General features: G+C 54.6%; 1 protein-coding gene across 8 annotated transcripts; it reads left to right on the top strand.

Moving 5' to 3' along the window:
- The first annotated feature begins 683 nt into the window (after positions 1-683).
- On the top strand, positions 684-27,652 carry Grin1 (glutamate ionotropic receptor NMDA type subunit 1). 8 transcript variants are annotated; one of them, XM_041674528.1, is made up of 21 exons: positions 684-1,228; positions 2,611-2,745; positions 5,881-6,057; positions 8,353-8,415; positions 9,218-9,318; positions 13,810-13,931; positions 14,002-14,176; positions 15,632-15,776; positions 15,874-15,957; positions 20,037-20,178; positions 20,259-20,386; positions 20,661-20,825; positions 20,901-21,019; positions 21,146-21,258; positions 21,333-21,481; positions 21,617-21,774; positions 21,942-22,103; positions 22,667-22,776; positions 22,869-23,014; positions 24,273-24,383; positions 26,697-27,652. In XM_041674528.1, the coding sequence occupies exons 1-21, from the start codon at positions 971-973 to the stop codon at positions 26,763-26,765; spliced, it is 2,832 nt and encodes a 943-aa protein (XP_041530462.1). In that variant the 5' UTR covers positions 684-970; the 3' UTR covers positions 26,766-27,652. The 8 variants fall into 8 exon arrangements, with proteins under 8 accessions (XP_041530462.1, XP_041530461.1, XP_041530464.1 ...); XM_041674527.1 differs by having other exon boundaries at positions 26,333-27,652; XM_041674530.1 differs by lacking the exon at positions 8,353-8,415.
- Position 27,653: the final 1 nt, after the last annotated feature.

The raw sequence follows: 27,653 nt of genomic DNA, 5'->3' as shown, positions 1-27,653 counted from the left end.
TAACCTTGAGTTTGCTACCGCAAACAGCTCCCTCTGATTTTGGTCTCCCTCAGGTCTCCTAGACTACTCTACAGTAGGATAGCCAATGCCACACCCCTATTCTTAACCTCTAGAGGGAAGTCCAAGTCACAGATCCGAGAAGGTGTGGCTGCCCCACCTCCCTCACTGACTGGCCAGTTACCTCGTAGCCCAGCATGGACTTGAACTCTAGACTTCCAAGTCCCAGCCTCTTAAGAGAGCTGGATTACCGGTGTGCCCTACTCTCCCCGTTACCAAGCCCTGTCGGGAGGAGAGCACCAATATCCTTCCTCCAGAGGTATATAGGGATAGGGCCTTTCCCTGTCCTTGGAAGAATCAAGTCCCAAAATATCACAAACTATGGGTGAGGACTTACGCGTGCACGCACAGACAAGCATGCACAGCACACATTCCCTCACGTTGAAATACACGCAAGGGTGCAGGAGAACGCGCTTATAAGAAACCCCTTTAGCCTTCCCAGCTCAATCAACTGTTGCAGGTCTGGGACCACGCGAGTGACCGACCGTCCCAGGGTCGCTGCACGCGAACGCGCGTGCACACACCGGCGGGAGCGCTCCTCGCTCGCGCGCGCTCAAAGCATTCACGCCAACGCAGGCGCGCGCGTCAGGAGGGCGCGCGCTCGACTCGGCGTCAGGAAGCGGGGGCGGTGGGAGGGGTAGGACGCGTAGGTCCCGCTCACGACTCCGCAGCTGCTGCAGTAGCCGCAGCGTCGGGACCAGTCGCTCAGCCCGCGCCGCCGTCCTTTCCGCTTTTCCGCGCGGGTGTTCGAGCGGCGCCGAACACGCTTCAGCACCTCGGACAGCGTCCGCCGCGCTCGCCCCAGGCTCCCGGAGGACTCGTGGGTGCTTGACCGCCCGGGCGGCCCGCGGGTCGTACACTGGGGTCGTCGCACTCGCGCAACCCAGAACCAGGCCCGCCGCGCCCGGAGCTCATGAGCACCATGCACCTGCTGACATTCGCCCTGCTTTTTTCCTGCTCCTTCGCCCGCGCCGCCTGCGACCCCAAGATCGTCAACATCGGCGCGGTGCTGAGCACGCGCAAGCACGAGCAGATGTTCCGCGAGGCCGTGAACCAGGCCAATAAGCGACACGGCTCTTGGAAGATACAGCTCAACGCCACCTCTGTCACCCACAAGCCCAACGCCATACAGATGGCCCTGTCAGTGTGTGAGGACCTCATCTCCAGCCAGGTGACCACTACTTCCCTTTTCTCCTGCTCCTCCACCATCCATCCCGCTGTCCCAATTTCTTTCCGTCCTCCCCTGGTCCTTCTCAGTCTCCTTACTAGACCACTCCAATTTAACTGGCACCTGGAGAGGCCTGGAACAAACATCTGTGTCTGTCGCTTCCCCCAGCTGGTCACCTGTCACCTGGACCGGTCCTCAGAAGGACCATGTGTGCTGCCATGTGACTATCGGTAGTGACTTGTTCCCTCCAGTCAGTGTGGGTCCAGACCTTCTGGTCACAAACGGAGGAGCACTTCAGGCCACTGACTGGATGAGGCCTGGGGCCATCTTTGTTTCTTTCCTTACCCCTCTTCCCTTCCCCCCATTCATGAGTCTGCAATGGATGGCCCAGGTGCCAGAGGAAACAGGCTCTGCAGGGGTGGGAGTGAGAACTGCGCATGCCAGAGCCACCAAGGCACAGTGTGGGAGCCGAGCTCAGTGTGCTGCAGGGGAGGACATGTGGCTGTTGAAACTGTCCGCCCCTGGCTGAGCTGGTTGCTGAATTCCAATGAAGCCATATGAGGGTCACTGCAGTGCACCAGTTTATGTAAGAGAAGAGCAGGGACTGCACCAAGGCTGTTCATACATGCTTTTCATAGGACATGCTACATCCATGAACATGTCTGCTCACACACGTGTACATGAACACCGCTGCATCCCAACATGACACAATCATCTGCACATGCTCACACATATTTGCACATCCATGGACACACTGCTTGGTATGGTCAATGCACATAGAAACCCTGATTCCATCATGATAGGCATATATAAACATGGATGTCTGATGCACATAGTGCATACATGTTTCAGCATGTGCTCATGAACACCCATAGTCACATACATACACACATACATACATGCCTACAAACACTAATGTGTCCTAAAGGGTGCGGGCTGGATGTCGGGTGAGGGGAGTAAGAATCAGTCCTTACATCCTGGAATGTAGAGGCCATGCCAGAACTTTGCTCAGAAACTTGCTCCCCTCCTGATGTTACAAGAGGTGCCCTGGGCAGAGAGGGCTGGCTGAGAAAGGATCTGCCATCTGTGTGTGTGTGTGTGTGCGTGCATGTGTATGTGTGTGTGTGCGTGTGTGTGTGTGTGGTGTTGTCGTCTACATTCCCTAGAGTCTTGTTTGGTGCTGCTCCCTCTCCACAATGGGCTTATCACCAGAGTACTGTGGTTTGGCTCATTTTCCTGTCTCTTGGATGTGTGCACCGTGGGCACAAATGGCACCACTTGGACTCCTGGCCTTCAGTTCCAGCTCTTGCTACGTCTGGGTCTTAAACCCTAGTATTATGTCCATTCTACTCCCACAAAGCTGACTCTGTCTCCTGTATTCACAGGTCTACGCAATCCTAGTTAGCCACCCACCTACCCCCAACGACCACTTCACCCCCACTCCCGTCTCCTACACAGCTGGTTTCTACAGAATCCCCGTTCTGGGATTGACGACCCGAATGTCCATCTACTCTGACAAGGTAAGCTTGATGCGCAGACTCAGACTCAATTATTTTTTAGCCCCCATCATCAGCTCCAGATAACTCCAGGGCCACATGTAGCTAAGACAGGCGGATTGGCTCTGGACACTGGATACAGGTGAGGTGGGGATGCTTAGATCACAGGCTGCCTTTGGGGGAACTTAAATGACACACTCACTCATAACCGCACCTACATACCTCACATTGAATCACATAGATATTGGTACGCAATACTCAAGCATACTGGGATGCATGCCTATGACAACTCAGTCACATACATGTTCATATGTGTCCATACTCACCACATATTAACATGCACACTCAGTCACCGCATGCTCATGCTGTCATATTCTCACAAGCCCCACACACATTCACACACAACCCTAGCATCTTCACCCTCCCTCTCCTTGCATGCTCACACATGCTCAAGCAGGTACCCCTTACTCAGGCTGGCTCCTGCTGACAGTCAAAAAGACCAATAACATCCCCTTTGGGAAGAAGGGGGCTTCCTGGGCTAGAAAACAGGGTAAACAGGAGCGTCCTAGAACAGGCAGGCTTTGGGTGCAGCAGCGGAAGAGGTGGAGAGAAGCAGCAGAAGCAGGTGCCCGGATGGAGGAGTGCTCAGGGTGGAAAGGGAAACTGTGCACCCCAGCCTCGGACGGAAGTGCATGTAGGAGGAGGTAGGCAGGGTAGACAGACAGGCAGGCAGCTTGTGGCAGGAGACTCATGTCTCAGGGACTAAAGGATCTCAGCGCAGCATTCTGCAGAGGTCTTGTGGCCCAAAGACTGGGATGGCCTCCATCAGTTGGCCCCAAAGCTGAAGAGCAGCCTCTGAGTTGGAGAAAACCACAGCCCAGAGACACAGGGAACTTGTTCTGGGTCATATGATCTTTCACGTGCTGTGATTTCTGCGAGGACTTGTCAACTGAAATGCAATTCAGCCACCCTGTCGCCTAGCAGGCCCCAGAGCCTGCTCCCCATTTCCTGGAGACTCAAGAAGCCTGTAGGAATCCAGGAGCTTAGAGACAACCAGCTGGTGCCTGGGCTCAGCCAGAGGGCTAGTGGATTGAGCAGTGGGCCTCTGGGTCTCCACATACATCTCAGAGTCTTCCTGCCAGAGCCTATAATCCCGGAAAAGGCTGCCCTAAGGCAGGATGACTGGCCTTTCAGGCCCAAGCATGTGGTGGCTCTGCCCTTCAGTGACCAAAAAAAGGGAGTCAGAGGAGGGTCTTTTTAAAAAAAAAATTTATTTATTTATTATGTATACAATATTCTGTCTGTGTGTATGCCTACAGGCCAGAAGAGGGCCCCAGACCCCATTACAGATGGCTGTGAGCCACCATGTGGTTGCTGGGAATTGAACTCAGGACCTTTGGAAGAGGAGGCAATGCTTTTAACCTCTGAGCCATCTCTCCAGCCCCCAGATGAGGGTCTTGTAGGAGAGCCCCAGAGGGAGGGGCCACTCTTCCCAAACCTGTGAGGAGCAGGTTTTCATCCTATGCCTTCTGACCATTTTTCCTCTGGAACACTTTCACCCTCACGTGTAAAGGAGAGGAATGACAGTTGGGCGGTGATGGTGCTCGCCTTTAGTCCCGGAACTTGGGAGGCAGAGGCAGGCGGATCTCTGTGAGTTGAAGGTCATCCCGGTCAACAGAGCGAGTTTCAGGACAGTCAGGGCTACACAGAGAAACCGTGTCTCAAAAAACAGAGAGAGAGAGAGAGAGAGAGAGACAGACAGACAGAGACAGAGGAATGACCAGAAGAAACAAAATAGCCAGGAATAAACAAAAAGCTAGGAGGCCCCATGCAGCTGGACCAACCTAGGGACTGACCATGGGCCAACTCACTGGGTTTGTGTGTGGTCAACAGTGGGGCCAGACATCACAGCCACATTCTGGTCCCTGATTGTCCCAACTCAAAGTCAGCCCCCTGCCCATCACACAAACCAGCAAGACCACTCAGCGCCAACAGGCAGCACCAACTCTGATGTAACCTGCCTGCAGCTGGTGGCAGAGGCGGTGAACATTCTTTCACTCCAGAACACTGTCCCTGGCCACCAAGAGGGAACTGGCAAAACGAACAAACAAACACCCAACCTAGAAGCCTCAGAGGACCAAGTCACAGGGGCATGGATAGACATAGACAGTCCCTGGCAGCTAGAGTTGTTGTTGGTGGTGGTGCTGTTGTTGTTGTTTTCTTCTTCTTCTTCTTCTTCTTCTTCTTCTTCTTCTTCTTCTTCCTCCTCCTCCTCCTCCTCCTCCTCCTCTTCCTCCTCCTCCTCCTCCTCCTTCCTCTTCTTCTTCTTCTTCCTCCTCCTCCTTTTCCTCCTCCTTCTTTCTTTCAAGACAGGGTTTCTGCCGGGCAGCACTCGGGAGGCAGAGGCAGGCGGATCTCTGTGAGTTCAAGACCAGCCTGGTCTACAAAAGCTAGTTCCAGGACAGGCTCCAAAACCACAAAGAAACCCTGTCTCGAAAAACCAAAAAAAAAAAAAAAAAAAAAAAAAAAAAGACAGGGTTTCTTTGTAGCTTTGGAGCCTACCCTGGAACTCCCTCTGTAGAGCAGGCTGGCCTCAGACTCACAGAGATCCACCTGTCTCTGCCTCCCGAGTGCTGGGATTAAAGGTGTGCACCACCACCACTGCCCAGCTGCGGCTAGAGTATTTTAAGCAGCAAAGCAACCAGTGAGCCACAGCCTCTGGGTTCTGGGGAAGAAAGGCAGCAATGTTTGACCCTGAGAAAGAAGACTTACTAGTAAATGTAGTTGCTATTTTTTTTTTACCAGTGCCTTGGATAGAACCCAAAGCCTTGTTTGCACTAGGCAAATGCTCTACCACAGAGTTGTACCTCAGTCCAAAATACAGTTATGGAAAAGGGAGGGAGAACCATGGGAGGCCCATTGAGGCTGGAGAAGCTTCTACAGTCAGCCTTTTTAGAGAGGTGCTGGTGGGAAGGTGGCAGTCACCCTAGGACCAGACATACTTCATCCCTGACAGGGCGCTACCGGGAAAACGCCAAACCTCTGCTCTCACAGTAGATGCCACAGGGGAAGGGCAGATGGGAGAAAGTGGTCCCATCAATGGGAGAGGGAAAACCTATTTCGCCTGGCCGGGCCTCAGCCTCCCTGTCCCCCGCACAGAGCATCCACCTGAGCTTCCTACGGACGGTGCCGCCCTACTCCCACCAGTCCAGCGTCTGGTTTGAGATGATGCGCGTTTACAACTGGAATCACATCATCCTGCTGGTCAGCGACGACCACGAGGGCCGGGCGGCGCAGAAGCGCTTGGAGACATTGCTGGAGGAGCGCGAGTCCAAGGTGAGGCCCTCACCCTGGAGAGGTCCTTGTTGAGCAGGAGCAGGCGGGCCATGCCATGTCTGTGGCTCCTTGTGAACACTCTCTCTCCATCCTGCATGCTCAGCACCACCGCGTCTGGCGGCGCCCGCCCCGGCCTGTCCTCGGCTCATTTCACTCGCTTTTGCCATTAGTCGAAATCTCCTTCGTGTCAGTCCCTGCTGCGCGAGGGCTGGACCACCTGGAGCTCTGCAAACACCCCTGTCCCGCCCCACCCCCTCTAGTTCAGGCCTCCCTAAGCCCAGCTCAGGCCCCAATCAGACTCATAACTCAAGAACCGCTCCGCCCCTCTCCGCCAGGTACTAAGTCCCACCCACCTCTCAGGAACTCCCTCTACAGAGTGAGATCCACACCAACACCTCCCCGCCCCCCCCCATCCTCTATCTACTGGTATACAATCCATATGTTCACAGAGGCCTTATCTTTCTAAAAGCCGGCTGCCTTGTGGCTGCCTGTGGCCCTTATTGAAGCCCCGTTTCTCTTACAACCCCACCCCCACCTCATACTATCCTTTCAGGCTTACTCTGTGCCCCTCCCCTCTCCATCTCCCTCCCACTTCGGAGCTGAGCTCTGTATCCCTCAAGGGACTATGTAGACACTGATCCCAAGACACATATACACTCCCATCTCAACCTGGCCCCTCCAATCTGTGAACAACCAGAGACCACAGCCAGGATTTGGGGTGGGGAGGGGTCAAAATGACCCCTATGCCCTTCCCCACCAGCACCCTAATAGGGATTTGGCCCCTGACCCTACCTCAGTCCCAGGACCTAGACCACCAAGAGTCAGGTGGTGCTTCTCAGGTAGCAGAGAGGAGGAGGAGGCCCAGGCTGGGGAGGGGCCCCAAAAGGCAGAGGGGGGAGGGTGATGGGTGGGAGCATGTTCTGCCTGCAAAATCATAGCTGGCCTCATCATACTTAGCACCAACCATTGTCCCCCGCACCCAAGGTGCCATAGGAGGGAGTAAGGGCATGGGCCGGGGGTGGGGGAGGCATCGAGGCTAGAGACAGGCCCAGGGTAAACCCTTTACTGCAGTCCATAGAGTCTGGGAAGGAGGGCTGGTTACTGGTACCAAGGGCTCCACCTCTCTGAAGAGAGAGTCCCATTATCAGCATATGGCAGGTTCCTTCATACTTCTGCCACGTCTGTTGTAGCCACAGAGACTACCACCAACACGCTCACATGCTTACCAGCCTTATCCCTGCACACCCAACCACCCGCTCACACACTCAAAAGCACATACACACTGCCAGTCAGTTCTTGGATATTTTAGTGGCATGCGACACCTTTTAGAAAGACAGGCCTCACTTATCTCCATATGCCTCTGCGCTGCCCAAGGAGATCACATAGAAGGGCTTCCTCTGTGTGCTCGTCTTGACTTGTAACTACAAGATTACACACACACACACACACGCGCGCGTGCACGCACACACACGTCCGAGCACATATACTTAGACTACACTGGCTGGGCGATGGTGGCGCATGCCTTTAATCCCAGCACTCGGGAGGCAGAGGCAGGCGGATCTCTGTGAGTTCGAGTCCAGCCTGGTCTACAGAGCTAGTTCCAGGACAGGCTCCAAAGCCACAGAGAAACCCTGTCTCGAAAAAGAAAAGAAAAAAAAAAAAAAAAAAAAAAAAAAGACTACACTGACCTTCCACTACAGTCTGCCATAGATTTACTTTCTATGAGGGTGACAGTGGCGTGTCACCCCTACAGGCATACAGGTGAACATATGCACAGCCAGTCACACCCAGCAGTCTCAGACACAAATGTGGGCATCTGGGTGTGAGCATAACAGCTAGTCTCCAGAGAGCAGGGGGGAGAATAAGTGGGAGGGGGTGGGAGGGTCATGGGGACAGGGCCCCCCGCAAGCTGCTCCTCTTTCACTCAGGACTGATGCGGGTGGGGGTGGGTACTGCTGGGCCACACAGCAGGTGCATGACAGGGGTGGGGGTGGCAGGCGGGTCCCCCTTAAGGGTGGTGTGGATAGGGTTGCCCTCTCTCCCGAAAGTGACGATTTCCACGAGTTTAGCTCCATGGCAGGGAGCCTCCGTGGCCCCTGCCCCTGTGTCCCCTCCACGCTCAGCTCCACTCCAGCCCCCAGCCCCCATCCGGGTCTCGGTGTTTGCGAGCTCCAGGTACGTGCCCGTCTGCAGACGTGCCGAGGAGGTGGTGTGATTGCTTTAGCGCCGTCATTTTCAACCGTTTATAATCTTCTTCTGTGTCTGCATATTTTCTCTGTGCACATTATTCATCAGAGTAAAAAAAGGAACTATGAAAACCTCGACCAACTGTCCTATGACAACAAGCGCGGACCCAAGGTATATATGCATGGACGTGCACGCCACCCACCGACTAGCGAGTCCCGGCCTGCGGTGCCTCAGCCACTGGGTGCTATCTGGCCCCACCGCGCCGAGCCGAGCCGCAGGCCTGAGCAGTGAGGAGAGACAGGTGGTGAGGCAGGTAGCGAGCAAGCAGGAGAGGGCAGGGGTGGGCGGTGTGGGTGCCCTTGACCCACCCGCCGTGACCCTGGCCTGCATCCTTAAGACAAGCACGGCCACAAGGAGGCGCTGCTCTGGGAAGTGCATGCGAATCTCCAGGTCCGCCAGGGTTTCCTAGTGGAACCCCGGGAGGGAGCCTGCCCACCTGGTCATTTCAGAGTCTGGGCTGCTCCTCTAGGAGCAAGAGGAATCAGGTCTGAGCTGAGATCTCCCAAGGTTTTGGAAAAAGTCAGCCCCATCTCTGTTCCCAGTTGCATTCCAAAACTTTTCTATTTCCTGTCCGCTGCACGTCTCTTTCTGAGTCTCGGTCCACTTCAGCTTGCATGCTCAGTGCAAAAAAATGAGGACAGGAGTGAGATGGAAAGAGAGACCTGGAGCAAGCATAAAGCGAGAAGAGCAGAGCGTGAGGCCAGGACATCGAGCAGGCTGAAGGAAGGACAGGCAGCAAGGCCAGGCCAGCAAGGAGGCAGGAGGCAGGCGCACAGTGCAGGTGGCAAGGACAGGCCACAGCAGCTCTAGCTCAGCTGCCTCGGGGTTCCTAGCAGCTTTGGCCCCACTCTTGCCACTGAGGCACAATGTTTCCTTTCCCGGCTGTCTGCTAATGCTCCCTCTCACACCACAGGCCGAGAAGGTGCTGCAGTTCGACCCGGGAACCAAGAACGTGACGGCTCTGCTGATGGAGGCCCGGGAACTGGAAGCCAGGGTCATCATCCTATCTGCGAGGTGAGTAGGCTCGGTTCCTCATCACGTCACTGGGATTCCGCCTGGGGCACAGGTCCAACATGTGGCCTGAGTTGGGGGCACCATTGAGCAAAATGAGCTTCAATTTGAAAGAAAAGGAAGGAAGGAAGGAAGGAAGGAAGGAAGGGAGGGAGGGAGGAAAGAAAGAACGGAAGGAAGGAAGAAAGAAAGAAAAGAAAGAAAGAGAAAGAAAACTAAAACTTCACCAAGGAGAGCCCAACCCCACCCCACCATCCTCCTACTCACCCGGTAGCCTAGGCAACTCCCATCCTCCATTCATCCCTCCCTGGATTCTTATCTTTCACAGTCACATAGAACCATTGCCCTAAGTTGAGCTTTGAGGGTTGGAGGTACAATGCTCGGAAGTCGGGAGATGCAGTTATGTAAACATCCGGAGGGCTGAGGACAGGGAAGGTGCCCCACAGAATGATGTGCAGGTGTACAGGTGAGGGTAAGCCCGAGGTCCGAAACCACTGATGGAGAAAATCAGGCTGGTCCTGGAAGGGCCGTCTCCCACCGCATCTCACTACTGTGACAGTGCACAGTAAAACCCCCTACCCGTGACCAACTAGTGTTTCCTGTAAAGGGAGAGACTCGTGCCTAAGACCCACGGAAAGGAAGGATGGGACGGGGAGGGTGGCGGCCCCGTTGACAACAGGGAGGTTGAGGTGGACCTAGTCCCTAGTCTGCTCAGCTCTGCTGGGCTCTGACAGAATGGAGGAAAAAACATGTCATCCAGCTCGGAGGAAAATACCCTAAATCCTGCTGCCATGGTGACACGAGAGGAACAGGACCAGCTGTGTTCAGACACAGGATAGATGTCTATCTGTAGATCCGGTCAGCAACCCCTCTCTATGCACAAAACCTGGTACACACCACTCGCTTCCACAGATTGTGGGGTGTGGCAGCCAGGACTCAGCCTGGAGGATAGACGATTTCTTCACTCAGATGGCTGGGCTGGCTCTAGCTGCCCCGCTCTGAGGGTGGTATCTGTCACATGTTGGTGTGGCCAACTCCTCCAGGAGCATCAGCAAGCAGGTGCCACCTGTCCCACTACACACGTGCACACACACACACACACACACACACACACACACATGCACACATACACTGTGGCAGGCACTTAACAGTGCAAAGACACACTGCAGAGTCCTGGTTCATTGCTTTGGCTATTCAGTCTAGCTCAGTGATTCTCAACCTTCCTTATGCTGTGACCCTTTAATTCAGTTTTTCATGCTGCGCTGACTCCCAACCAGAAGATTATTTAGTTGCTACTTCATAACTGTGATTTTGCTACTGTTATGAATTGTAATGTAAATATATGATATGCAGTATATCTGATATGCAATCCCCCCAACGGGGGTCACAACCCATAAGTCAGGAACCATTGATTCTAACTGTATACTTTGGGGTGAGGGATGGTACAGGGCTTCTAAAGAATAGACAAAAGAGCAGGGCGGTGGTGGCACACACCTTAAATCCCAACACTTGGAAGGCAGAGGCAGACGGATCTCTGTGAGTTCGAGGCCAGCCTGGTCTACAAGAGCTAGTTCCAGGACAGGATCCAAAACCACAGAGAAACCCTGTCTCGAAAAAACAAAAAAGAAAAACAAAACAAAAAAAAGAAAGAAAAGAAAAGAAGAAAGAAAGAAAGAAAGAAAGAAAGAAAGAAAAGGAATAGATTAAGAATACATCCATATGGGACTAGAGATGCATCCATATCAGTTGATAGAGCACTTAGCTAGCATGAACCATGATGTCCTAGCCCCAATCTTCAGCACTGAATAAAGACAGGTGTGGCGGTGCACACCTGTAATTCCGGCACTCGGGAGGCAGGAGGATCAAAGTTCAAGATCATTCTCAGCTACTTGGCAATTTCAAAGCCTGCTTCAGCCTCATGAGACCCTATCAGAGGGAGAAAGGGAGTGTGAGAGAGAGAGAAAAATATGTCCCGAAAAAGGAGCCAGGAAGGAAATATGTCCCTTGGAAGGCAAGCCCAGCCCAGGATGCTCAAAGAAAGCTCTGCTCAGGAAAAGGCCCACCACACCTCCTATTTTCTGATTGTTTATAGTTCTCATCGTAGGACTTGAGGGAGATTTGCTCAAGTTGGATAAAAGAATGTTCAGGATGGTGGGCAAATGAATACACACAGCAGTCAGGCAAGAAGGCTTTCTTCAGGTCAAGGCTACTTAAGGAAGCCGTTCTATTAAAACAGACCTACTAGACTATCAGGGCCTTTCAAGCAAGTAGTCCTGCTCGGCTTGTGCATTATAATGAAGACAAACAGGGCACAAGGCAGAGGACCACCCTTCGTAGAATCCCACCACGCCAGGCCCCAGTAGCGAATACTCACCTCTTCAAGGCCAATAATTCCAGGACCACCCACAACAACTGAAGGGTCTTTGGACATAGGGTGAGAAAGCCTCTCCATGTTGAATACCCAAGGGTTAAAGACAGACTTGTCAGACATGGCTTCTAGCAAAGAAGGCAGCAGCAGAAGGGTCATGGTAGGCAGAGGTACTAACATGAATATGAACTGTGAACATCACCCATTGGTACACTGAGCACACAGCGTTCACATACAAACACGCCCACCCTGGCACACACCATATTCATGCCGCTTATACCTCACAGTGTGTCCCCCACACACTGAGTTCAAGCCACAATTCACACTGGTTTTTAAACCCTAAAGAACCTGTGGAATCGCAAGCTTGTGCACATTGGTGAGTGAGGCGCCACCGCTGAGCAGCTACCCAGCGCTCATCACGTTCCGGCTCCTTCTGCAAGAGAGACGCTAAGTGTTTTGCAGACCTCGTTAAACTGACCTTATTAATCAGGTCGACTGTCTGTCGGATACACAAAAAATTCATTCCCCAAACTCCTCATTTTTATTTTCCTCGTGCTGCCTTTGTTGGCATCATTATTTCCTGTAAAATGGTCTGATGAGGTTTGATGGGTTGATCAGACCTTTTGTGCACAAGCATTGCATTGGTTGGAATCCCATCGAGTGACATTGCATAGGTCTGAGATGTGTTGGGGAGATGGGGCTCTCTGTCTGATTTGGTGGGTGTAGCTGACATCAGACACCCTCCTTGACATGTGTGGCACTGGGTGACCTCTTCCATGTTCAGTGCACTGCAGCACGGTTTTGATTTGAGACAGGGTCTCTCTATGTTCTATTGTTCTTGCTATGTAGACCAGACTGGCCTTGTGCTTGTGGAGATCTGCCTGCCTCTACCTACTTGTGGCGGGATTAAAGGCATATGCCACCACTTTGGCTCTGACATATATTCTTGCTGAGGTACTGCCTCGTTGTTTTTAATGTTGCTTATATTCATTAACAGTACCATCATTTAGAGCTTTTCTTTTGGTTAAAATCATTGAAAAAGTTGGGGGCAGGATTTTAAGGAAGCGTGGCTTATCTTGGCCATAGATCAGCTGGTATACACCTAACCCAACAAGGACTAGAGAGATGGCCTCATCTGGGGCTTGCAGAGGACCCAGGTTCAGTTCTGAGCACCCCCAGTGACTCACAACCATTCAAAGCTCCAATTCCGGGGGACCTGACACCATCTTCTGACCGCCACAAGCACCAGGCACTTGTCTGGTGCACATAAATGCATGGAGGTAACACTCACACGCATAAAATAAATTTAAAATAAAAACTTTTAAAAGAAAAATACCCAATTATCAGGTAATCCACTTGGCTTCACTGCACCTACTAAACATGCACTGGCGAAGCAAAGTGCCAGTCATGGCTGGGCCTTGAATGGCAAATCTGAGAGATGCAGGTTGAGGAGAGGACTCTTAGTGGCTACTGGAGCCCTGGAAGACCTCAGGGTCATTGCTATGACCAGGGAGACCCAGCCTCAGGGGACTAGGACCCCTGTCTCACTGTCCACAGGAATTACCTATGTGAACCTCAAACTCTAAGGACCATATGTCCCCACAAGGCAAGGCTTGTCCTGGTGGCCCTGACCTTGGAGGTCAGGGAACATACCTACTGTGAGAGGGGTCTCTCTTCTGTCCCATGGTATCTTCGGGATGCTAAGCTCAGCAACTAGGGCGTGGGATTCTACTGGCATCTCCTCAGCCCAGAGCCCTCACCCTGTCATTCCACACCTTTGAGCACGGAGGTCCATCAGACCCATGGCTTGCCAAGAGCTCACCGCTTCACAGGTTCTGGAGTGGACTGCCTAGGCACAGACCCCGCTCTGCCATTTACCATCGTCTTATCGGAGTTCAGAAAGTCATCTTGTACCCTATTCCTGCCTCCTAAAGGCAGAGGGGGCTAGCAGCTGAAGACTGGAAAGGCCCTGGGTCCAGCCTCACCGCCTATGCAGACCTCTGGGCCTGACAGCAGGAAGGGTGGTGGGCACAGGCACGCTCCCCCGGAGCATGTGAGAGGGAGAGGCTGTGGCCGGGAGTAGGGAGAGCTGGAGTCCTGGCTCGTCACCCGGGTCTGCCCCACAGCGAGGACGACGCTGCCACCGTGTACCGCGCAGCCGCGATGCTGAACATGACGGGCTCTGGGTACGTGTGGCTGGTGGGGGAGCGCGAGATCTCGGGGAACGCCCTGCGTTACGCCCCAGATGGTGAGTGCTGGACTGTGGGGTCGCTTGGGGCTGATGATCTGTTCAGTCTCTAAGCTACGGGATCGCGCAGGCATCATCGGACTGCAGCTCATCAACGGCAAGAACGAGTCGGCCCACATCAGCGACGCCGTGGGCGTGGTAGCGCAGGCAGTCCACGAGCTGCTAGAGAAGGAGAACATCACCGACCCGCCGCGAGGTTGCGTGGGCAACACCAACATCTGGAAGACAGGACCACTGTTCAAGAGGTGGGCGGGGTTGCTCTCAGTAGGTGGGAGGAGTCATTCCTTAGGAGGTGGGAAGGGTTGGGGGTTTTGTTTTTGGTTTTTTCTTCTCTCTCTCTCTCTCTCTCTCTTCCTTCCTCCCTCCCTCTGTCCCCTCCTTCCTCCTTTCCTTTTTTTGGGGGGAGGGTGGTTTTGGATTTTTGGGTTTTGGTTTTTGGTGTTTTGTTTTTTTTTTCAGTATTTTTCTGGATAGTCCCGATTGTTCTGGATCTCACTCTGTAGACCAGGCTGGCCTCGAAACCCAGATATCCATCTGCCTCTGCCACCCGAGTTCTGGGACTAAAGCTTTGTGCCACTACTGCCCAGGCAGAAGGGGCATTCTTTAGCCATGGTTCACTCTTCCAGGAGTGGTCCAGCCAGTCTTTTGTTTTGTTTTTCAAGACAGGGCTTCTCTGTGTATCCCTATTGTCTTGGAACTTGCTCTGTAGACAGGCTGACCTTGATCTCACAGAGATCCACCTGCCTCTGCCTCCTGAGTGTACCGCCATGCCTGACTTGCAACGGTCTTAACATGCTATAGTTAGTCCCCTATGGAGATGACTGTCCACATTCCTAGTACCGCATCCTCTGTCTTCACCATGATAACCATCCCTTTTCCCACCACAAGCGCCCTTACCTCTGCTGTCACTGAAGTTGTGACTGCCTCCGCTTCTCCACCCCACACTGCAGGTTTTACCTAACTCCCACAGTGCCTGGTGCCCTAGAAGAAAGCTCTTGCTGCAGGCGGGGCTTGGGATCCTCTACGGACCCAGAAATTCAGAGTAGGCATCCATTGACAACGAGAGATTTAAGGTTGACCAAGGAATGGTTGCAGACCTTAACCCCAGAGCCACTGTCCACAGCGCCACCTCACGTTCCCATGCCATCCATGCAGTCACAGGCTGCACACACATGCACACAGACCAATGAATGCACACAGGAACCCGAAGAGGAACATGACATATGTATGCCACAAGGGAAAATTTCGCACTCACAGGGGTGACCCCTACATTTGGGTTGCATGCACACAAACTCACTGATATGTCCCAGTGAGCAAACATACAGCCAGGAAAGCCACCCAGCGGCTAAGACGAGGAGGTGGTTCGTTCTATTTCCACCATTTGATGGCGAGTGGGCCTCAGGTCCTCTGGGCTTCTTCCTCCCCTGTAAAACCAGGATGGTGGCTCTGACAGTCATACGTCCTTATTCAGAGAAGCCCTTGACATGGGGTCGGGCATCCAAGACCCACTCAGGAGCTGGAGCTGTGCTGTCCATCTGGTGCCGGGAGGCACACACCACAGTGTCCACTCAGTGTGTGGAGCGACCATCTGCTAATCTTTCCTTCCTTGAAACCGGAGCGGAAGGGGCGGGAGGTTGGGCTGCTCAGAAGGAAAGAAGAGCAGGTGCTGTGGCTAAGTTGAAGCCCCACTCTCTTCCCAGGGTACTGATGTCTTCCAAGTATGCGGATGGAGTGACTGGCCGTGTGGAATTCAATGAGGATGGGGACCGGAAGTTTGCCAACTATAGCATCATGAACCTGCAGAACCGAAAACTGGTGCAAGTGGGCATCTACAACGGCACCCATGTAGGTGGGGGTCATGAGGGGGTGGGGGCTGGGGCCTTAGGGTCCTGGGGCCGAGACCCCTGCGTGGCCACCCTCTATCTCATACTCCCACCCCCAGGTCATCCCAAACGACCGGAAGATCATCTGGCCCGGGGGAGAGACAGAGAAGCCTCGAGGATACCAGATGTCCACGAGATTAAAGGTGGGGGACCCCGTTGAAATATTCCATCCTTCCCATCGCCAACACTTCATTACTCCTTCAGGCCAGGAGGAAAGGGGGTGTGGGCACAGCACACAAATAAAGGACGTGGAGATGAGTTTGCTAGCAGCTGGTTCTGGCACATGTGCCAGCGGCAGAGGAGGCAGGGGTCTAGGCAGGGGGAAGGAGAAGCAGCGGTTTCTTTTTCTTTTTTCTTTTCTTTCTTTTTTTTTTGGTTTTTTTGAGACAGGGTTGACAGGGTTGACAGGGTTTCTCTGTGGTTTTGGAGCCTGTCCTGAAACTAGCTCTTGTAGACCAGGCTGGCCTCGAACTCACAGAGATCCACCTGCCTCTGCCTCCCAAGTGCTGGGATTAAAGGCGTGCGCCACCACCGCCCGGCCTGAGAAGCAGCAGTTTCTGCCCAAAAGGCTCTCTCTAACACTTTATCCTGCCCCAGCTCCAGCTAAGTCTGAGGAAGAACTGATTAGTGGGGGCAGACAGTGGGTGGGTACTCTGGGCTGCAGGGCAGAGTTCAGCTTAGAATTGATGTTCTTTGGTGTCCCCTTTCTCCCTGGGATCCCAAGAACCCCCTTCTTGGATCTGGCTTCCTCCTTCGTAACCTCTTCCCAGCCTGATTCACACATTCCCTTGGTTCATCCATTCCCTCTGCCTAAGAACTATTCTGAGTTCCTCTTCATGTTGAGACACAGCACACCCAGCTCTGATACCATAGAGCTCCAAGGACAGGACCTGAAGTGCCACGTGCCCAGCCACCCTTCTTTCAATGCCATCAAATATCTGGGGCCATGGTCTCACCTGGCGAGCGCCCGCCTCCATTCCTCCCAGGATGAATCAGCATGTCGCTTGCAAAGCCAGTGTCATATCTGTTTGCAGCTCAGGCCCCTGATGTTGTCAAGTCTGAAAGCACTGGGGAGTGGCACACGCCCTTAATCCCAGCACTCAGGAGGCAGACGCAGGTGGATCTCTGTGAGTTCAGGCCAGCTTGGTTTACGCAGCTAGTTCCAAGACAGCCAAGGCTACACAAAGAAACCCTGCTTTGAAAATTAAAAACAAAACAAACAAATAACAAACATCACTAACCAAGGGGACCCATCAAGGTGCAGATGGCTATTAGCCATGTTTCTGGAGTCACTGATTTGTTACATTTTATTTTATGTGTATAAGTGTTTTCCTGAATATAATATATATATATATACATACACATATGTGTACATGGTATATATACACATACATATATACACACATATGTGTGTATAGTATACATATACGTGTGTAATATTCATACATGTGTACCATGTGTATGTCTGGTGCCCCCAGGGCAGAATAAAACGCAGAATCCCCGAAATAGGAATGATGGTTGTAAGCCGCTCTGTGGGTGCTAAGAACAGAACTGAGTCATCTGTAACTGCAGGTTCTCTTAACTGCTGAGCCGTTTGTCATGCCCCTAGCCCCCTCATCAAGTTTTTGGCAGCACTAGCACCTATACTTGTATAGAAAAAGGAATATGGTCCTGTCCCCTTCTCTTGACTCTTCCTTCTCAAGACTCCCAGCTGAGTGTTCCTCCTCCACTGCCTGTCACCACAGCCAGCTTTGCCGTCCAGTCCTTGGTCTGCCTACCCCTCTGTTCTCCACATCCCATTGAGGCCCTCAGCAGCCAGCTGTGTTCCATTCCAGTACCTCAGACTTGTGCCTGTCCCCAGCCTCCAGACTGTGGGTCCTAGGGGAAGGGGAGGGAAGAGGGCCAAAGCCGAAGTGTGTGCTGAAGAGGCAGCCCTGGGAGAGGAGCATTAACTAAGCGTGGTGGAACTTGCCTTTAAACCCAGCACTCTGGAGGTAGATGAAAGAGAATCAGGGGTTAATGTTATCCTCAGCTACATAGCAAGAGGCCAGCTGGACTGTATGCAGCCCTGTCTTAAAAAAAAAAATCTGGAAGCCAGGCGATGGTGGCGCACGCCTTTAATCCCAGCACTCGGGAGGCAGAGGCAGGCAGATCTCTGTGAGTTCGAGACCAGCCTGGTCTACAGAGCTTTTTCCAGGACAGGCTCCAAAGCCACAGAGAAACCCTGTCTCGAAAAACCAAAAAAAAAAAAATCTGGAGTTGGTAGGATGTGCCTTTAATTCTAGTATTAAAAGTCAGGGTCAGGTGGATCTCTGTGAGTTCAAGGCCACCATGGTCTACATAGGGATTCCACATCAGCTTGAGCTACATAATAAGACCCTTTCTCAAAAAAAAAAATGGGGATTGGCAAATAGCCCAATGAGTAGCATGAATTTGGATTTCTGCATCCATATAAAAGTCTGGGTGTGGCTGCATACTGTACTCCTTGTTAACCATGATGTTGATATAGTGAGCGGGCGGAGATAGTCTCCAGAACTTGCCGAGTGGCCAGCCTAACCAATTACTGTGCTCCAGGGTTATTGAAGAATAACCTTCATCATGTCTCAATAATAATAATAATAATAATAATAATAATAATAGCAGAGCTGGAGAGATGGCTAAGTGGTTAAGAGCACTGATTGCTCTTCCAGAGGACCGGGTCCAAGTCCCAGCACCCACCCTGCAGCTCACAGCAACTGTAACTGCAGTTCCAGGGGAGCCAGCATTCTTTCTGGCCTGCGTGGGCACTGTATGCACCTGGAGCACGGACATATCTGCCAGCAAAACACCCATACACATAAAATACAAATAAACAAATCTTTAAAATAAAATAGGGGCCAGAAAGATAGCCTCTCAGAGGTTAAGAGCACTCATTGCTCTTCCAGAGGACCTGGGTTCAAGTCCTAGCACCCACATGGCAGTTCACAACCATCTGTGACTCCAGTTCCAGGGCTTCTGATGCCTCCTTCTGATTTCTGTAGGTGGGCTCTTACATGTATGTGATACACATACATATACTCAGGCACACACATAAAATAAAATAAAAATGCTTACATAGTAAAAATAGACAGCGACAGAGAAAGACACCTGACATTGGCCTCTGGCTTCCGTGTGCAGTTGCACACATGCATGAGCACACAGGAACACAAACATACATGTAAACATACCTTGGAAAGGAATATTTTTTTTACGATAATCTCAGTATTCTGTCTGCATGTATACCTGCAGGCCAGAAGAGAGCACCAGATCTCATTACAGTTGATTGTGAGCCACCATGTGGTTGCTGGGAATTGAACTCAGGTCCTCTGGAAGAGCAGTCGATGCTCTTAACCACTGAGCCATCTCTCCAACCCTTGGAAAGGAATTTTTAAAAAGACAAGAGTAGGGCTGGAGAGGTGATCCAGAGGAGGACCCGGGGTTCAATTCCCAGCACCCACATGGCAGTTCACAACTGTCTGTAACTCCACTTCCAGGGGATCCAACACCCTCACACCAGTGTTCATTGAATAACAAATTTTAAAAGTAAAAAAATAAAGCTGGAGCCGGGCGGTGGTGGCGCACGCCGTTAATCCCAGCACTCGGGAGGCAGAGGCAGGCGGATCTCTGTGAGTTCGAGGCCAGCCTTGTCCAGAAGAGCTAGTTCCAGGACAGGCTCCAAAGCCACAGAGAAACCCTGTCTCGAAAAACCAAAAAAAAAAAAAAAAAAAGGACAGGGGGCAAAGACTGAAGGCTACCTGCCAGTGGAGGCCAGGGTGGCCCTGGCAAGGATGCAGAGTTTCTCCTCTGTGATTGGTCAGAGATCGTGCCCAGTCCACACAGTAAATACTACACAGTCATACTGCGACAGAGTGATATATGAACTGGGATCAGAGGAAAGGGGCTACAAGAAGAGGACAGCATTGCAGGAGGCACTTTGATGAGCCAGGGCAGATGGCTGGGGAAGTCTGTACCCCACTTCAGCACCTCACCAGACTTGTATCCGTACCCCGAGGGCTGAACCCATGCTAACCATGTCAGAAGGATGTGGACTGACCTCTGAAACCAGTGGGACAGGGCCCGGGTGGGGATTTCACAGAGCATCAGAAGAAAGATGGAGACGAGGGGTTGCTGTGTGCTGAGAAGCTGCCAGCCCTGGGGACAACCAAGGGCAGGTGGCCCAGGCTGGTTCTTGTCTTTCCCCCAGATAGTGACAATCCACCAAGAGCCCTTTGTGTACGTCAAACCCACACTGAGTGATGGGACATGCAAGGAGGAATTCACGGTTAACGGTGACCCAGTCAAGAAGGTGATCTGCACAGGGCCCAATGACACCTCGCCAGGCAGCCGTGAGTGCTGGGCAGAGTGTGGGAGGGTACTGGACAGTGAAATTGGGAGCCCGCTGATACTATTCTGTAACTGTCCACAGCACGCCACACGGTGCCTCAGTGCTGCTATGGCTTCTGCATTGACCTGCTCATCAAGTTGGCACGGACCATGAACTTTACCTACGAGGTCCACCTGGTGGCAGATGGCAAGTTTGGCACACAGGAGCGGGTATGGAGTGGATGGCAGGGGCGGGGCCTGGAGGAAGGGGCTAGTGGGATTCGTGAGCTGAGATGGATTCATTGGAAAGTCTTTGGGGGTGGGTAGAGCCTTGTTCGAAGGGGCTGGGGCTGGGCTTTAGAGATGAGCTAGATACGGAACAGGAGATGTCGTCATCCCCCTCCCACCCCCGTGTGCTAGGACTAAGGTCTAGGAATGCTCATTCATTCGTTCGGGGAACCATACCCACCCTGTCTGCAGCCCCACTGGCTCTGTCGCTTCGCAGGTAAACAACAGCAACAAAAAGGAGTGGAATGGGATGATGGGAGAGCTGCTCAGTGGTCAAGCAGACATGATTGTGGCACCACTGACCATCAACAATGAGCGTGCACAATACATAGAGTTCTCCAAGCCCTTCAAGTACCAGGGCCTGACCATTCTGGTCAAGAAGGTAGGCAGGGCTCAAGTGGGGATGGAGTGGGGGCATGGAGGGCCCAGGCAATGCTGATTCCCTGTTCACCTGCAGGAGATTCCCCGGAGCACGCTGGACTCGTTCATGCAGCCCTTCCAGAGCACGCTGTGGTTGCTAGTGGGGCTGTCGGTGCACGTGGTGGCCGTAATGCTCTATCTGCTGGACCGCTTCAGGTGAGCGCCGTGGAGGGAGCTGGACCCCTCCGTCTAGAGGGTGGGCAGAACTGGCAGGGCTGGGCAGAGCTGCCTCTCCTGTCCTCTTTCCCGCGCTCTCTCCCACCTCCCCTTTGCACTCTGCAGTCCATTTGGCCGGTTCAAGGTGAACAGTGAGGAGGAAGAGGAGGACGCGCTGACCCTGTCCTCCGCCATGTGGTTCTCCTGGGGTGTCCTGCTCAACTCTGGCATCGGGGAAGGTGAGACGAAGCCAGGGTCCTTCCCGGCTGCGTCCCCTGCTTTCCGGGGAACTGACCTAAGTCTCTGCCCACAGGTGCTCCCCGGAGCTTCTCTGCACGGATCCTAGGCATGGTGTGGGCTGGTTTTGCCATGATCATCGTGGCTTCCTATACTGCCAACCTGGCAGCCTTCCTGGTGCTGGATCGGCCTGAGGAGCGTATCACAGGCATCAATGACCCCAGGGTGAGGCCCCAGGGCTGTGGGGCAGTGTGTGTGTGTGTGTCTGTGTGTGTATGTGTCAAGAAGAGGTTGAGAGGAAGTGTCTGCTCCTGGTGGAGCCTAGGGGGCAGCCGTGAGCTGAGGCCTCTGTCCCTGCAGCTCAGAAACCCCTCGGACAAGTTCATCTACGCGACTGTGAAGCAGAGTTCCGTGGACATCTACTTCCGGAGGCAGGTGGAGCTGAGCACTATGTATCGGCATATGGAGAAACACAACTACGAGAGCGCAGCAGAGGCCATCCAGGCTGTGCGGGACAAGTGAGCGAGCACACAAAAGGCCGCCCTGGCTGGGTGGGACGGTAAAGGGCCAGGCAAAGGGGACCCGCTCACTCAGGAAACACAGTGGAGGGTGTCTGGACTGAAGTGTGAGCAGGGTGGGGTGACCAGGCTACGCGGGGCTCCTTTGACTCCATCTCTGCCGGCAGCAAGCTCCATGCCTTCATCTGGGACTCAGCGGTGCTGGAGTTCGAGGCGTCACAGAAATGTGACCTGGTGACAACGGGTGAGCTGTTCTTCCGCTCAGGCTTCGGCATCGGCATGCGCAAGGACAGCCCCTGGAAGCAGAATGTTTCCCTGTCCATACTCAAGTAAGTCTGCCCTATGTTGGGGCCCTCTCTTCCCTTCCCCTCTTGGCTTTAAGAGCCTCCCCACAAGGTTGGACCTTGTCTCTAGTGCCCAAGTGGCAAAACACCAAACCGCTCTACCCCAGGCCAGCGCCTAGTCACCAGACACTGACATCATCTGGTACAACTGTCGTAAAGGAAACTCCACCCAAACCAGGCATCAGCCCCATAAGAGAACCTTCCCACTATCAGCCCAGCAAAGGCTACAAGCTTCCTAACTCCCAAAGCCCCACTTGGCAGCCGGGTGGTGGTGTCTCATGCCTTTAATCCTAGCACTCGGGAGGCAGAGGCAGGCAGATCTCTGTGATATTCAAGGCCAGCCTGGTCTACAAGAGCTAGTTCCCGGACAGGCACCAAAGCTACAGAGAAACCTTGTCTCGAAACAAACAAACAAGCAAGCAAACAAACCAAAGCCCCACTTGGGCTGAAAAGTCTGTCCCATGGTACTGCCTCCCCTGTGAGCCCTGCCCATTCCCAGTCCCACGCCTGCTTCCAGCCCTGCCTTCCCTCTCCCCTTCCCTACTCAGGTCCCATGAGAATGGCTTCATGGAGGATCTGGATAAGACATGGGTTCGGTATCAGGAATGTGACTCCCGCAGCAATGCTCCTGCGACTCTCACTTTTGAGAACATGGCAGGTGGGCCCTCCATGCTTCCTTGATGCCGGGATGGATTGTTTGGGGGCTACAGCCTCTGGGCAGTCAGATGAGGCACTGGGTACTTCACACAGGGGTCTTTATGCTGGTGGCTGGAGGCATCGTGGCTGGGATCTTCCTGATTTTCATTGAGATCGCCTACAAAAGACATAAAGATGCCCGTAGGAAGCAGATGCAGCTGGCTTTTGCAGCAGTGAACGTGTGGAGGAAGAACCTGCAGGTAGGACAGGCCACCCTCCGAGGCCTGGCGTCCAGGGCCCCGCCAGGCCACGGCCCTACTCTATCCCTACAGGCCGTGGCACTGGCTCTGGCTCATGGGCAGGACTGGTGCTAGGAGCCATGGCCAGGGGCAGTGGTGAGTGTTCCCAAGACACAGGGGCAGCACAGGCAGGAGCTGCCTGCAGGTGGCCACCCACTGCCAAGCTGGGCCAAGGGAGGCCATGAACCCTGCTCCAAGCTTCTGCCTGGCCCCTCTGTTTCCAGAGTCACCTACTGGCACCCAATCCATAGGAAGGCAATCAGGCAGGGTAAGACAAGGGCCCGCCTGTGTGTAGTACGTGATCTGAGATGCATATGGCCTGCTACATCCCAGCTCCTTTGACACCCCTTCCGGAGACCCCTTTTCTTTCTGTGTCCAGCTCAGAGGCTGATCTGCCTCACCTGGTGCCTCAGGCCACATCCGTGTGGATTTGTGGCTGGCAGGGATAAGGCTGCATGTGGGATGGTCAGAAGCCACCAGGGAAAGGGACAGGGTGGGCAGTGAGGTTCATGCAAGCCTGAAGACTAGCGGCCAACGGCCAGGTTCCGATTCACTTGTCTCTTCTCTTTCTCTGGGTGTCTTGCTGGAGCTGTGTCCTGAGCTGACATTGACATTACAGGGAGGGCTGTTGGGGGGGACAGGGCTCTTGGAGCCCCCACATCTCTCATCCACCCGTTCTTGCTTTTGGCCCTACAGGTCCCCTGGGGACCTGGCCACAGCTGTCCAGGGCCATGCTGGCCATCAGACTCCAGGCCAGTGCCCCCGGATCTGCCTCTGTCTATCACTCCAATTCCAACTGGACACCTCCTTGGGTCCTTGGCTCCTTCCTGGTGTGTGCCTTTTGGGGTCAACAGCCTCTGAACAGAGGGGCTGGTGTGGCCCCCGAGAGGAAGCTCTTCCTGTCCTCAGGGGCTCCTCCTCCTCAGGATGCCTCTAAGCCAGGGCCACCCAGGAGCCAGGGAGCCAGGCGAACATTCTAGGAAGAGTGCCAGCAGGACCCCAAGCCCAGCCCCAGCACAAGCAAGGACAGGCCCAACCCCGGGCAGAAGAGGCCACTCTCAAAAGTCTGGCTGTTGGTCGGTCTGTCCAACACAGTGAGGCAGGCAGGATTCAGGGCCTGAGTGGCCTGCCGGGCCTGGCAGCGGCCCCCAAGGAACAGGCAAGGGCAGGTGTGGCCGCCACCCTTAGCCGTCTAATCACTTATACATATTCATTTTAGGATAGAAAGAGTGGTAGAGCAGAGCCCGACCCTAAAAAGAAAGCCACATTTAGGGCTATCACCTCCACCCTGGCCTCCAGCTTCAAGAGACGTAGGTCCTCCAAAGACACGGTAAGGGGGAAGCACCCCAGTCCCGCGTCTCTGACTCCTCCCTTGCCCCATGTCTGTCTCCCTCACCCTCACCATCCCACCCCCGTCCCCGCCTCCAACCCTGGCCATCCGTGCCGATGCCTCGAGTCAGTCCTTCCCTCACCCTCCACCCATACAAGGGTGCCGTCCTTTAGAACTCTCCGGAACTCTCCTCGAGCCCTCACTGGTCCTCAGCTTCCCCATGTGTCTCCACGTTAGTCTGCCCACCTCCCTCCCCATGCCATGACCCACACACCATCTGGAAGCCGTGTCATGTTGTTGGTCAGTCAGTCAGCCTCACCATCTCTCTGGGCTACCCAGACCCTGGGAACTAGAGTAGCCCTGTCCCAGGTTGTCCCTGCCAGGATACCACACCACGTCTGTTTCATCCCTGTTTCTCTTGCCTCCACGAGGGGCTTGACGCCTCGTTCTTGCTCTGCAATAGCTCTGGAGGGTGTAGCTGTGATGTCCCATCCCGTCCGTCTGTCTGGCCACTGGCCCCGCCCCCCAGACACCTGTCTCACCTGTCTCACCAGAGCCATGCGTGTTGCATCTTCCATGTGGTCTCTGTGTGGGCCGGGGGCTGGGGGCTGGGCCTGGGTCCATCTGGGTGGACGACTGGGGCCTAGCATTGGCACTGACCCTTGGTCACAGGGAGATCGTCAGGTGGGCAGTGGGGTGGGGCCAAGTTGAACAGATCCCTGATGGAGGTGAGGCAGTAGCACGCAGGTGATCTGAGCATAGACAGGGTGTCCCTGAAAACCCTGGCCTGAGCACACAGGGCAACACTCAGAGGGAGGCCCAGGAAGGGGAGACTAAGACCAGTGTTTCAGCTCAGACCCCCAAGCACTGCCACGAGGCCATTGCCAGAACCATACCGTCTGCCTTCAGAACCCTGTCCCCTGCCTTGGGCAGCACGCCACCAAACCAGAAATGCATACTCAAAAGAAAATCCTCCAAAGGATCCCCATTTTGCTAGTCACCCTGGTCCTAGCCAAGAAGCAGCCCCTCTAGCCAGTGTCACCCACAAGGGGCTTGTGTCCCAGGAGGAATCTGGGTTTGTGGTAGAGCCCTATGCTCAGGAAGAAAGGCACACAGACAGGATTTGGTGCAGAGCAATGGAAGTGCCAGGCTCAGACTACTCGAGTTCTCCAGAGAGACCTATGAGGCGTGGCTGCTCAGTTCTCTGAGAGCCCCTAGTACAGAAAGAGTGGGTGAAGCTGAAGGGTCTGTGGGCTGCACCACCGTGAGGCTCCAGGAGCTGGTGCAAAGACAGTCTCCAGGGTCTCCCAGACCAGGGAAAGTGGGCACGGCCTATGCTACAAGATCTGAGCCAGGATCCCCACAAGGGGCTGCCGGGGAGGGAGAGCAGGGCCGAGGGCGCTGTGGGCAGAAACTTGTGTGGGAAAGGGGAAATCCGACAGAGAGGATTATCTGTACTTTTGGGGCCAAGTGGCCAAAGTGGGGAGAGTACAAAATTCCTGCAGGCAGCAGGCCATTTTCAGAGGGTGTCATTCAGTCTTGGGGCCCCCTCTGGAACTGGCCAGGTAAAGCTCAGAAATCTACACGGGTCCTTTCTGGGCACTTGTTCTCAGTTCAGTCTTTACCTGAGCCTCCTTGGGCACCAGGGACCCGTTCTTCCGGGCCATCTGAAGCTGGCCCCACCCTGCAGGGTTGACCTCTGGGCATTGCCACTGTGGGCTGGGTGGGGGAGGGCAACCCAGCTCGCACCCTGTCTCTGGGGCTGGGTGCTGTTCAGAGGGAGGCTTGGGTGGGGGCTCCTTTGGGTGGGGTGGGGTCGGTCCAGCTGCTGAGATCCTTTGCCCCTGTCCTGTGGCCGGTCCGGGCCAGGGCAGCACTGGGCGCTCAGGGCTGGGATCCCTGGTGGCCGGCAGGGCCAGCAGGTATTGATTGTTGGTTCTTATTTATAGAGCACCGGGGGTGGACGCGGCGCTTTGCAAAACCAAAAAGACACAGTGCTGCCGCGACGCGCTATTGAGAGGGAGGAGGGCCAGCTGCAGCTGTGTTCCCGTCATAGGGAGAGCTGAGACGCCCCGCCCGCCCTCCTCTGCCCCTCCCCCGCAGACAGACAGACAGACGCACGGGACAGCGGCCTGGCCCACGCAGAACCCCGGAGCACGACGGGGTCGGGGGAGGAGCACCCCCAGCCTCCCCCAGGCCGTGCCCGCCTGCCCGCCGGTCGGCCGGCTGGCCGGTCCACCCTGTCCCGGCCCCGCGCGTGCCCCCGACGTCGGAGCTAACGGGCCGCCTTGTCTGTGTATTTCTATTTTACAGCAGTACCATCCCACTGATATCACGGGCCCGCTCAACCTCTCAGATCCCTCGGTCAGCACCGTGGTGTGAGGCCCCCGGAGGCGCCCACCTGCCCAGTTAGCCCGGCCAAGGACACTGATGAGTCCTGCTGCTCGGGAAGGCCTGAGGGAAGCCCACCCGCCCCAGAGACTGCCCACCCTGGGCCTCCCGTCCGCCTGCCCTGCTGCCTGGCAGGCAGCCCCTGCAGGACCAAGGTGCGGACCAGAGCGGCTGAGGATGGGCCAGAGCTGAGCCGGCTGGGCAGGGCCACAGGGCGCTCCGGCAGAGGCAGGGCCCTGGGGTCTCTGAGCAGTGGGGTGAGGGGCCTAAGTGGCCCCGGCCGGAGGGGTGTGGAGCAGAAATGGCAGCCTCATCCTTCCTCCAGCCACCACCCTAAGCTACAGTGGGGGCCCATGGCCCCAGCTGGCTAGGTCACCCACCCACCCCTCCTCCAGCGCCTGCTCTCTGCAACCTGACTTCCTCCTCGGGTTGGAAGGCTCTCTCTCCTGCTGCACCCCCCTCCCACGACCCTTCCCCACCCCATTCGCAGGGCTGGCCCTGACATTTCCCAGTGTCAGCCCTCACTGCCCTGCTGGCAGCGCTTCCCAGGGGTGCTCTTTAGCTCCCAGTTGTCCAGGGCTCCAGACTCCGAGAGGGCTGAGCCTTCTCTTCTGCCTGCAGCCACAATAGGCTTCCTCAGACGCTGGCTCGCAACGAGCCCCGCACCTTGAGCACCAGGGAGCGCCATCCGCCTCCCATTCGGGTGTCATTCACCCACCACCTTGTACATGACCTGCTCTCCCAGTGTCCAAGCGCGTGCCTTCCCCGTGCCGCTGGTGCGCAGTAGCGTGCTACTCCTCTGCCCCAGGGACACCGGGCGCGCACAGCTACCCCAACCCCGGTATTCAGTGGTGATGCCTAAAGGAATGTCAGAAATTT

Source organism: Microtus oregoni, unplaced genomic scaffold (genome assembly GCF_018167655.1).
Source record: "Microtus oregoni isolate MIOR12 unplaced genomic scaffold, Mior012 000025F_ref0000491, whole genome shotgun sequence".
Classification (NCBI taxonomy): Eukaryota; Metazoa; Chordata; class Mammalia; order Rodentia; family Cricetidae; genus Microtus; species Microtus oregoni.
This window is presented reverse-complemented; position numbering and strand designations above follow the sequence as displayed.